At 39.0% G+C, this 12,101-nt stretch overlaps 1 protein-coding gene across 2 annotated transcripts; it reads left to right on the top strand.

The window, feature by feature from the left end:
* Positions 1–73: 73 nt before the first annotated feature.
* Kcnv1 (potassium voltage-gated channel modifier subfamily V member 1) lies at positions 74–9,775 on the top strand. 2 transcript variants are annotated; one of them, XM_005316225.4, is made up of 4 exons: positions 74–329; positions 711–1,953; positions 2,794–3,323; positions 6,654–9,775. In XM_005316225.4, the coding sequence occupies exons 2-4, from the start codon at positions 1,487–1,489 to the stop codon at positions 7,163–7,165; spliced, it is 1,509 nt and encodes a 502-aa protein (XP_005316282.1). In that variant the 5' UTR covers positions 74–329; positions 711–1,486; the 3' UTR covers positions 7,166–9,775. The 2 variants fall into 2 exon arrangements, with proteins under 2 accessions (XP_005316282.1, XP_040149659.1); XM_040293725.2 differs by having other exon boundaries at positions 1,256–1,953.
* Positions 9,776–12,101: the final 2,326 nt, after the last annotated feature.

The raw sequence follows: 12,101 nt of genomic DNA on the forward strand, positions 1-12,101 counted from the left end.
CATAATCTAATATTCAGAATCACTGAGCGCCTCACTTCCTCCCTAGGTCTTATTTTCCCCCTCTTCTCCATCCACCCGCTCAGCTGGAGCTAGGCACTTTGGCTGGAGTTCTCCCTGGCGGGGGCGGCTGATTCCCAGAACCCAGAGGCCCGGAGCTGCTAAATGGTGAAGGCTCAGCGTGGCAGCAAGTTCTGGCAAAGAGCTGATCTGTGAGCATTCTCTTCCAGACGGGTCAAGTCCGGCTTCACGCATGGACTAGGAGAATTAAAGGAAGGTTACTTTATCAGCGGTGCCAGCTGAGCGCAGCCCAGGTGTGCCAGGAGCTGCAGGTGAGTTACTGTAGGTCCCTCCCTTCCCACTCTACCTTATCCGCCCCGTGTCCAACACGTTGGCTAGGGCGCAGCTCCAAGAGGTCCGGAGGGCACATTTTTAGTCTCACCTGGGAACCTGCTCTAGGCTTCTCCATTTACCGTGGGGTCGCTAATGTTTAAACTCCTGTTCCAACCCAAGTTTCTGCTATTCCTGGTCTTTTCCACCTCTCTCCTTTCCTAAGCTGAGAGCCTGTTCTCCCGGAAAGTTTAAGAGTGCACAGTGTCTCCTTGTAGGATGGACACCCCAGTGGGTGGGAGCTCCCAATGATGACCTCTAGTTCTTAGTGACCCCCTGGGATTTTAATTAAAACGCATCATATTAGCCTTATATCTCAACAGAGCGGGGTGACTAAAGCAAGAGGGAGAAGAAAATAGAGCAGGAATAACAAATCAGACTGGAATAAGAGTGAAGTGGGAAGAAAGGTTGCAGCCAGGTCTACAAGTACCCTACCCCACGCGCTCACACCTGGAGTAGACACCCCTATAAAGATTTTACAATAATTACAATAAAAGAAAGGGGGAAAATACAAGCCCTCAAGTTAGTAAGGACTCAGACCCAATTACCTCCTCAGCTTTCTAAACTTTGTTTTGATCTCCTGCCTGGAGAAGTGAGTCTTGCCATAGCCTTTGCTTGCGCCAGGCTACGAGTACGCACCCCTCCTTCTTCCCCCTCCAAGCTACACCTCCCTCTCCCACTCCCTTCCCCAACCCCTCCTCACTCCAAGCAGCGCTACTGAAGATGGGGATCCCAATTCCAGAGTTGGGGGCGGAGGGGTGCGTACATCCGGGAAGAGCCACAGCGACTGGCTGTGTTTCCTGGGGCTGTCCTGGGCTGGGTCCACACACAACAGTTTCCCTTGGCGAAACCTCTCCTCTCCTCCCAGCCTCCGAGCTCTGCCACTTGTGCGCTGCCACCGCGCACTCGCAGCTCCCTAGCGACAAGAAGGGGAACGAGCACAGCGGGTGGAGCGAGGAGGGGTGCGCGAGTGGGAGGCACCTCCCTCGGGAGGCTGGGAAATCCCGACCGTCACCAGGGGCCGTGCCACCGCCCTCGCGGGACCGAGGCTTCCAGCGTGTTCCCAACTTTGTGGCGCCCTCAGGCAGTGGCGGCGGGAATGGAGCTGCCTCATAGCGGCCGGACGCCGCTGGGCTCACCGCTGGACAGTTGCTCCCTGGCCTCTCTCGACTCCAGCGTCTTCTGCAGCGAGGGTGAAGGGGAGCCCTTAGCGCTTGGGGACTGCTTCACGGTCAACGTAGGCGGCAGCCGCTTCGTACTCTCGCAACAGGCGCTGTCTTGCTTCCCGCATACGCGCCTTGGCAAGCTGGCGGTGGTGGTGGCCTCCTACCGCCGTTTGGGAGCCCTGGCTGCAGCGCCCAGCCCCCTAGAGCTCTGCGACGACGCCAACCCCGTAGACAACGAGTACTTCTTCGACCGCAGCTCGCAGGCGTTCCGCTATGTCCTGCACTACTATCGCACCGGCAGACTGCACGTCATGGAGCAGCTGTGCGCCCTGTCCTTCCTTCAGGAGATCCAGTACTGGGGCATCGACGAGCTCAGCATCGACTCCTGCTGCAGGGACAGGTACCCGAGAGGCGCGGTGGCTGGGGGAAGGAGGGGGCGTAAGGCAGGTGTGATGCAGAGAGGAAGGCACAGGTAAAGACGTGAGGCTTTACGTAAGCTTCGCTGAAACCAGGCCTATGAATAGGTGTGGCCGCCTCTGGGCTGGAAGATGAGGTGGGGTTGTGAGGCTGGGAAGCAGGAAAGCCAGATTTTGAATTCAACTTTTTGAACTTTCTTGTCCCTATTGTTTGAGTGAGTTATGCTAATTTCATATAAAAGATAAGGGAAGTAAGACTTGCAATAAATATTTGGTGATTGATAGAATTAAGTCAGAAAAGCTGTGCTTCGAAAGAAATCTAGGGGTGAAGGTGTTGGTATGAAGCCCTGTTAAACCTAGGACACTAACTTTTTGAAAAACTTGCATGGAGAACTGCTTTAAATACAGAAGGAAAGTTGGTTCCTTCACTGGGTGATGGTAGAGCTCTGATGAGGACTTTGCTGTTATCTTGTCATTACTACCATTTCTTCATGAATAACTTTCCTTTACACACAACAAAGTTCCATATGGCAAACAGCTGTTCTTGTTATCAGAACATGGGTAATAAAAATGCATTGATCCACAGTTGCTTTGTTATGTATAAAATCCTTTTGCATAAACTCCTACTAAGAAAATGTCACTTTAAAAATCATGATCCTAAGTGAGAAATTCTCAATTGCTGTGGGCAGGAGACAAACTGGGTAAAGTATGAATAGACTTCTTTTTTTTTTTTTAACTGAAACTTACCTCCCTTTCAAGTTTCTCTTCTACTTCTGTATTTTTTAAAAAAGTTAAACTAATCACCAAGTTGTCTTCTCTAAAAGATACTTCAGAAGAAAGGAGCTGAGTGAAACTCTAGACTTTAAGAAGGACACAGATGATCAGGAAAGCCAACATGAAAGTGAACAGGACTTCTCACAAGGACCTTGTCCCACTGTCCGCCAGAAGCTCTGGAATATCTTGGAGAAACCTGGGTCTTCTACAGCTGCCCGAATCTTTGGGGTCATCTCTATCATCTTTGTGGCGGTGTCCATCGTCAATATGGCCCTGATGTCAGCTGAATTAAGTTGGCTGAACCTGCAGCTGCTGGAGATCTTGGAGTATGTGTGCATTAGCTGGTTCACCGGGGAGTTTGTCCTGCGCTTCTTGTGTGTGCGGGACAGGTGCCGCTTCCTGAGAAAGGTGCCAAACATCATTGACCTCCTTGCCATTTTGCCCTTCTACATCACTCTCTTGGTAGAAAGCCTGAGCGGCAGCCAGACCACACAAGAGCTGGAAAATGTGGGACGCATCGTCCAGGTTTTGAGGCTGCTCAGGGCTCTACGAATGCTAAAACTGGGCAGGCACTCCACAGGTATTCAAATTTCATTGATGCTTTTTTAAATATGCCATTGTTATCAACCATTAGTGGTTTGACCATAGTACACAGAAAGCCACTCTGAATTGGTATGTGAAACTGACAGTTATCATGCTTTACCCAAATGTGACCTCTTAAGAGATACTGGGAAGCAAAATCTTAAATGTTGTCATTGCAGATATAGAGGAAAAGGTATCTCTGACACATTTTCTCTTCACAAGATGTTGAGGAACAATTTGACCATTTGATAACTTCAATTTATTGGAACCCAAGGTCAAGATGATGTACAAAAATAAAGACTCTGCCTCTAGGTAGTTTTAGACAAAGCATGCATAAATAACACACAAATACATGCACAGTAATTATATAATGTTAGGAACATAAGCTAGTTTGTTGTCTATAGCTGAGAAGTGTGTGCACACACTCTCTTCATAATATATATATATATATATATATATATATATATATATATATAGTGTGTGTGTGTGTGTATATATATATATATATATATATTTCTTCTGCCATATATGTTATATATGGCAGAAGAAAAAGTCATTCCTCCAGAGTCTTCCCTGATCATGAGGAAGAGAGATAACCAGGTGCTGACGACCTTTCCTTAATTTTTAAAGTAGCAATGGAAATATATTACTTTGAAAGAAAGAGAAGACTCTACTTAAATGTCTTAGCTAGTATTTGAGAATTTTCTTGTTCTTCAGAGAGAGAAGAAACAAGAAGTCATGAGTTTTTTTGTGTTATAGAGACTTTGAAAATCAAATGAACATTCCCTAGAAAAATTTTCACACAACACAATACATACATATGATCATACATGAAAATTATAGTTGATATCAGTGCAAGTCACACAGAATATTAAAGACAATTCTTGAATGCAGTTGTTCTCAATAGCTGGTCCTGAAGCTGTTGAACATTCTGCAGTAATATGTAAGTTATCTATGTCACACCTTAGGGAAAGCAAGAATCCCCAAACTTGTTGAAATGTAGATTTTAAACCCCAAATCCCAGAAAGATAGTTTAGTATGTGGGTTGGATCTATTCCAATAAGTTTGAAGATGATTTGATATCAGTGGTTCCTGGACCATACTTTTAGGGATGCCATATTAATACAATACATATTAATACAAATACATACTGTTACAAATGAGTTGGCTAGAGATTCCTTTTCCAATATTATTTACATATAGATGTCCCTGACTAGCCACCTAAAGGGGACGATGATAGTAGTTTCTCCCTATAAGTATAAGGGACAAATAAACCTCTGTGTTTTTTTTCCTACTACTTTATGGTAAATTAGAACTCACTCTAATATAATTTTGGTGTGTATTTTCCTAGCTAGTCTCATAGCCAGGATTTGATAATGGGGTTTCTAACTACTTTTATAAGTTCTACTCTTCATTTTCTGACACACATAATGGGATGCTTTCTTTGAGTATTTATAAACTCTTCACAGTATTCAGTTTTAAAAACACTGAACAAAGACCACATTTTCTTTTCTCAAAAGGAAGGAAAAGGAAAATAATAGTAATTTTCATAGTGTCACCTCTTCAAAAGCTTTCTCAGTAATAAACAAGTATAAATCATTAATAAAGCCTTAATTTATTAAAAATATATGACAATTTCATTAATATTTGATAATTTTTCCTGAAGCATAACATTCAGCAAAATGTAGATATATATGTAGATTTTGACATATATCCCCACATATTAATTATGAATAAAGATGTATTACAGAATAATGGTTAGAAGGCCAGACTGCCTAAATTTAAAGCCTGGTTTTGTAGCTTTGTACTAGATAAAACTACCTCTCTATGCCTGAGCCTCCTTATATGTAAAATTGTACAGCAATCACAACACCTGTCATATTTCTTTGAGGATTATCTAAGTTAAGAGATGGAACATGGTAGACATTCAGCCCCCTTTATATTTCTTAACAAAACTGTTTAGAGTACTTCATCTTTGAATAAAACCACTTTTCTCAGACAAACACAATGTTTCTTCTCATATTGTCAATTTACTTCAGAAATGTAATTCCATATAGACACATCAAGGCAAGTTTTATAACTAGGTGTTATAAATGTATTCTAAAAGATATTCTTTTGAAGTTAAATCTCAAAATTAATATTCATTGGTCTTTAAAAATAGCTGGTTAATAATGCAAGAATATCTCAAAATTTGAAGAGCAAAATTCAAAACAATGAGAGCATGAATAGTATTCTACATCTTGAATAATCTCAAGTGAGTTAATCAGAATAAAAAATGATTCTAAAAGGTAATGCTTTGGACTTCTGGGGCAACGTCATTGTGATGCCATGTCTTCAAAATGTGTTTAAACTTTTAGAAGTATCTCTGTAGCATTAGGAGGGTGATCAATGGTTAATTTAAAGCCTGGTTTATAATGGGCTTAATACATTCACATGTGGAATTGGAATCTCTTGGGTCTGTCTCCCAGGGGATCAATGAATCATCAGCATCTAGCCATGGGACCCCTCCAATGCCTCCTAGTGATTAAATTTACCAGTGGCTCCATTCTTGCACCTTTTTGCAATGGAGGAACATTCTGTATTCAACTGTTTTCTTACAGAAAATCAGAAATGTTATGTGCTCAAGGAGGTAATTCCCTGTAGTTTTGATATTAAGCACTAGGATTTCAATGGGTGTCCTGGTAGTGCAAGGACCTTGACCTGATACACAACAAAGAATGTCCCCTGAATATATCTGTGAGGTTCTTGTGTCAAAACCTAATTTGCTTCTGTGCTTTATTTCCTTGGTATGGTAAAAAAGGTTTAGTTACTCTGGCTTTCAGATAATGAGGCACCTGGTTGTTTTAAACTTTATCAAGAGGGTGACAAAGCAGACATACACACAAAGTATGAAAACAACGTAAAACTGGTTTTAGAGAGCAGTCTGAAATGATGCATTCACATGTGAGTTTGACCAAATGCACCTTCTATATGCAACAGTACAAAGGTCTCTCACTGTGTACAGTACAAAATTCCTCTCATACACCTTCTCCCTGCCTGTTAGTCTCATTCCTCTCCCTGTTTTAAGTATACATAGTAGAAGTTCAATAATTACATAAGCCAATTATATTTTTCTCCATCCTTCTGAACCGGTCCTCATCAACTAAACTACATGATTCTGGAAGACAGAGGTCATGATATAATCATTTTCGTATCCCCAAACATTGCCCAGCGCTGGGGACATATTATGTGGACAGTGCATGTTTGTGGGTGGAGATCAAGGAGTGAGGGGGAAGGGAGAAGAGAGGAGAGGTGCTAATGATGATTGACAGCAGTTGTTCTGTTGCAGGATTGCGCTCACTTGGGATGACAATCACCCAATGCTATGAAGAGGTCGGCCTACTGCTCTTATTTTTATCTGTGGGAATTTCTATATTTTCAACCATAGAATATTTTGCGGAGCAAAGCATTCCTGACACAACCTTCACAAGCGTTCCTTGTGCATGGTGGTGGGCTACAACATCCATGACTACCGTGGGCTATGGGGACATTAGACCAGACACTACCACGGGCAAAATTGTGGCCTTCATGTGTATATTATCAGGAATCCTTGTCTTGGCCTTGCCTATTGCTATTATTAATGATCGCTTCTCTGCTTGCTACTTCACCTTGAAACTCAAGGAAGCAGCTGTTAGACAGCGTGAAGCTCTGAAGAAGCTTACCAAGAATATAGCCACTGACTCATATATCAGCGTTAACTTGAGAGATGTCTATGCCCGGAGTATAATGGAGATGCTTCGATTAAAAGGCAGAGAAAGAGCAAGTACGAGGAGCAGCGGGGGAGATGATTTCTGGTTTTAAATTGACTTCTAATTTATCTATAAAAGTTGTGTACAATTAATCAGATTGATAAAGCCTTGACATGGATCTCTGTATTACTGATGAAGAATCTCTTCAACACTATACATCTTAAATTTTGCTGATATCTTACCTGGTCTCCTAGAATATTTCACATAACCCATATCAATTACACATTTTTTGACACAGTTGAATCTCAAAAAGAGCTGATTAACAACAAAGTAAAATTGAGACAATATACACATGTCTGAATTGTCAAAATATGAAATAATATTATTGTGATACATATAATAAAGTTAAGTTTTACACATCACCAATTTTAGAAGTTTTTGCTCCTCTATTTTTTTTTTAATGGCAGTTAAACTACATAGACCAGAGAAAAGATAACTGAACATTTAAGAACACACTGAACATCTTTGCTATTTAAAGACATTCTCCAAGCAAATTACTCTTTTCTCCATCAGTTAAAACAGTTGTGTAACAATTAGCTTTGCAAGAGAAAAATCTGACTTAGTGGTCATAGATGGTGTCCCTATCTACCATGTGGTACAAACCACTAGTCACAAATGGATCAAGCTCTGCCTCCCATTATTAATCTTGCAGGTGGGAGAACTAGACTGCTAAGTACTGTAGAAGATGAGTCTGCACAGACTTTGAGAACTGCACATTTTCATTCTCCCAGCTGAGTGTAATATGCTAAGCATAAAGTAGCGTATTTCTTAGTTCTTTATGAAAATCAGATGGTTTTTAAAATGTCTCATTATGGATATATTATGTCTTCAACATCATGAATATGTAAAAGTGAAGTAGTGACATCCTAAATTTATATGCTGAAATTATTAAATGGTCTTATTTTATAAAATGAGAATATGTTGAATGACATCATTGGATGAACTTGAAGATCTTTTATTTGTTAACAAAAAAAATATTATGGACAGCTTTCTGACTGTGGGGTAAATAGCAAATGTTCAAACTTTGCAGGCATTCTGACAGCATTTTGACATTCATGATAATAATAAAATTCCTAGACATTCTGTTACATAATTAAAGCCAAAAACTCTTAAGAACCAGCTCATGATTCCAAATATTCTAGTAAATGAGATTTTTAAAAATAATAATAACAGCAAGGAATGAATAACTTTAATGTCTGCTTTCTCAGTGTATGTAATAAAGACCCTACAGGGAAGAAAATTGGTTCCTGGGTAGGGGAAGTCTTCTACTTTTTATGCATAAAGCTCAAATATACACATAGTACATAAACATACATACAGAATACCTGCAATACTAAAATTTCATAGGGAGGAAAATTAGAAAAATGCCCAGAAACTTCATTGCTGGTAGTGAATGGTGAGAAATAAATATAGAAAAACATTGCTTTAGTACCTGCCCTAATATGCTTCGTTAACTGAATGTTAAGACAGCCTACTATCCTATAAACTACCAAGAAAGAAAGAAGGGTGCCAAATTACAAGATGCCATTGATGGTAAAAGAAATCCATATTTTTGGATCTGTAAAAATTTATTATATCTTAAAAGCAATGAAATATCACATGCACTACCTCCTGATTTCAGGTATGCATGCTTAAGCTCTGAAAAAAAAATTTCATTGATGGCATGAGTTTTTATTATATACTGAAGTGGTTTAATTCATTTGACTATTTTGCACTTCTAAATATTATAATATCTTTAGGAGATATGAGTATGAATAAATATTTTTCCTCTTACCCACAGACATGGGTGCTAGAGCATGGCATAGGGCCACTAGTCCTCCTGTACATTCCATCCATAGTCTAAAAGGTCAATAGAGGTCAGATGGAGAAGACAAACTTACTCTGGCTTCTCTAGAACCTTCCCAATAAGATTATTCAGGACTATGTCTGTATTCATCATGTATTAAGTCACTTTATCTTCAAAATGTCCCAGTTATGTAATTGCTATTCTTATACTCTTCTAAATATATATTTTATATATTTATTAATTCAACAAATATTTATTAAGGATCCTCTGAGTGTTGGGCACTAGAGAGTCTTTGTTAAACAAAGTCCTGTTCTCCTGTATATAATATTTTATTCAAAGATATAAGAGGAAGAGAGATGACAAAATTGAAATAATAAAAAATTTAAATTTGCTGAGCATAAATCTACCTGACTCAGAAAATGATACTCTTAGAGTCTTATTATAGATTTTATTCTACCTACACAACTCATGCATAGGGATTCATTTTATAGGTAGGAAAACCAACTTTTTGTGAATGGAGAGCCTTATGAAAAATATCAGTTTATTCTCAGAGGGAAAAAGGTGCTTTTTTAAAAAAAAAAAAAAGTTGTGGTGACAGCTTAGTTATTACTGGACAAGAAAAATTTTGTCTTTGAAATACATAACAGTTGGAAAATTTTAAATTATATTTACATATATATTTTCCCCATCACAGAGTATCCTAAATATGTTCTATAAAATGTGGTTTGTTAGCTGTAAAAATTTTGTCAAGGCATAGACACTTCAAAACAGTTTTAAAATATCATTGCTAAGTCAATTTTTCTGTTATACAAAACATCAGTGTATTTATTCAATAAATGTACATATAAGCAAGTGAAATTTAATTGAAGTAACAAATCAATGAAGAAACTGTGAATTTTATTTGTTTGTTTATGACAGGGATTGTACCCAGGGCCTTGCATATGCTAGTCAAACACTGCACCACTGAGCTACAATCCCAGCCCTCTCATTATTTTTAAAACTTTGGGGATTCTTCAAAAACTTAAGAATTATTCTTATAAAACAATATCTAACTTGTTTAGAAATATACAATAAGGAAATGTTGTCTTTCTCTAAACTATTCAGAAAAGACTAACTAAAAAACATCTGAATGCACAGAGCCAATACTTGAGTACCTAAAATATTTATTTTACTGAGGAATCTCTGACAGGAGTGACAGCATATTCATGTTTTATGGTGTTTTTTCTTCTCTGTGTAAATACATACATACATATATAAGGAATTTTTTCAGTTATAATTTTAATGAAAAGTAGTATTAAGTGTAATGGATAACACACAAAGAAGTTCATTGAAGTAGAAATCTCAGTTATGTGTTTCCATGTGGAATTCTTACTCTCAGTAAAATTTTTTGACCAGCTCCTGCACAAAATATCTATGCCAACCCAAGTAATCTAAGTAAACAGTTACCATTAGGTAAGCTTATACTTTTAACAAATATTTTCTCTGATACATTTTAACATGAAAAGGTTGAATTTTTTGAAAAGTAGCCATCAAGATCTCCAGGGTCTTATCCATTCTTTAAATGAGACCCAAGAATTATATTTAGTTGGTTGACAAATGTGTTCCAGTGTTTCCATTGGTGATTTTCTCCCTCAAAGCACCACCCTCTCCCAAAGCCCTCTCCAAGCCATACTGCTAAATGGAAGAAAAATGTCATATAAGGAGAGTTTTACTTGTAAGCCACATAGGCCGTTGCTTACATGGTAAATCTTTAGGAATAATGGGATAACCTGGGTATTCATGACCTCACTTTCCTTATATTATGATCACTCTCCTGCTTAACTCCTCACCTCCACTGACCTTCTCTTCTTTTCTAGTATCCAAATGGCAATACGTCAACCCTAATTAAATCCAAAGTCTATTTGTGCTTGTTTAAAAAAAAAAATTCATGCTGACTGATCCCACTTTGCATTTATGTCTACAACCCCTTTTTCAGTTCTTGGTGCTGGTAAGCAATCATACTGCAATCCTTGAGTCCATTCACTCTTAAAATAAATGGAAACTTCTAACAGCTTCCTTTGATTCCTCTTTCACTCAAAAAAAAAAAACTGAGTCATAGAGGAGATTTTCTACAAGAACCAGCACCCACATTTATCCACCCACCTCCATCTGTCTCCACAGAGCCTTTTCTCCCATTGCAAGGGCTGAACTATCCTTCCCACTTTTTCTCGCACTCTGAGACATGACTTCAAAAAGTTCCCCTTCTCCCTACCACACCATTAATTTTTGCCTTCCCTAGTGGACATTCTTATCAGCATACAAACATTATTTAATTTTTCCCATCTTAAAAAAAATGGGGAAAAAAGGCAAATAAACTCCTTGAGTCTACTTCATTCTCTAGAAAACACCCAATTCTCTACTATTGTTCATGGCAAAATGTCTTGACTCTATCTTCTATACTCAGTCTTTCAATTTTTACATTTATTCTTTCTTTTTCCTGAAAGTCCTCTCATCAATCTTCCACCCCTCATCTCCTAAAAACCTGTTGTTCTTGTGCTCAGCAGCGACCCCATCACTGCTAAATCCAGTTATGAATGCTGACAACTCATATTGTCTTTTCTAGCAGCAGCATTTATTTTTCTTTTTGCAGTACTGCATTGAACCCGAGGGTGTTTTACCACTGAGCTACATCTCCAGCCTTTTATTTTACTTTATTTCATTTTATTTTGAGACAGAGTCTAGCTAATTTTCTGAGGCTGGCCTTGAATTTGCCCTCTCCTACTTCAGCCTACTGAGTTGCTGGGATTTACAGGCATTTGACCAGGTTAACTACAGACCCTTCTCTGAAACGCTTCCTTTACTTGGAGCCCTTTATACCCTTCTAATTTCACCCCTACTTCATTACTCAGTAATCTTCTGTGGTTGAGAGTCAGTCAGGGCCTAATCCTCATCTTATTCTGTTCTCTATTGATACTGCTCCTTTTATAAAAAAGACTCTGGTTTCATGGGTTAAATATAACCAGCACTTGGTCAGCTCCCACATTTCCATGTCCAAACTAGACCTTTCCTCTCACCTTCCTATATTTATTTTATTTTTTTTAAGAGAGAGTGAGAGAGGAGAGAGAGAGAGAGAGAGAGAATTTTTAATATTTATTTTTTAGTTCTCGGCGGACACAACATCTTTGTTGGTATGTGGTGCTGAGGATCGAACCCCAGCCGCACA

Source organism: Ictidomys tridecemlineatus, chromosome 7 (assembly GCF_052094955.1).
Source record: "Ictidomys tridecemlineatus isolate mIctTri1 chromosome 7, mIctTri1.hap1, whole genome shotgun sequence".
Taxonomy (NCBI): Eukaryota; Metazoa; Chordata; class Mammalia; order Rodentia; family Sciuridae; genus Ictidomys; species Ictidomys tridecemlineatus.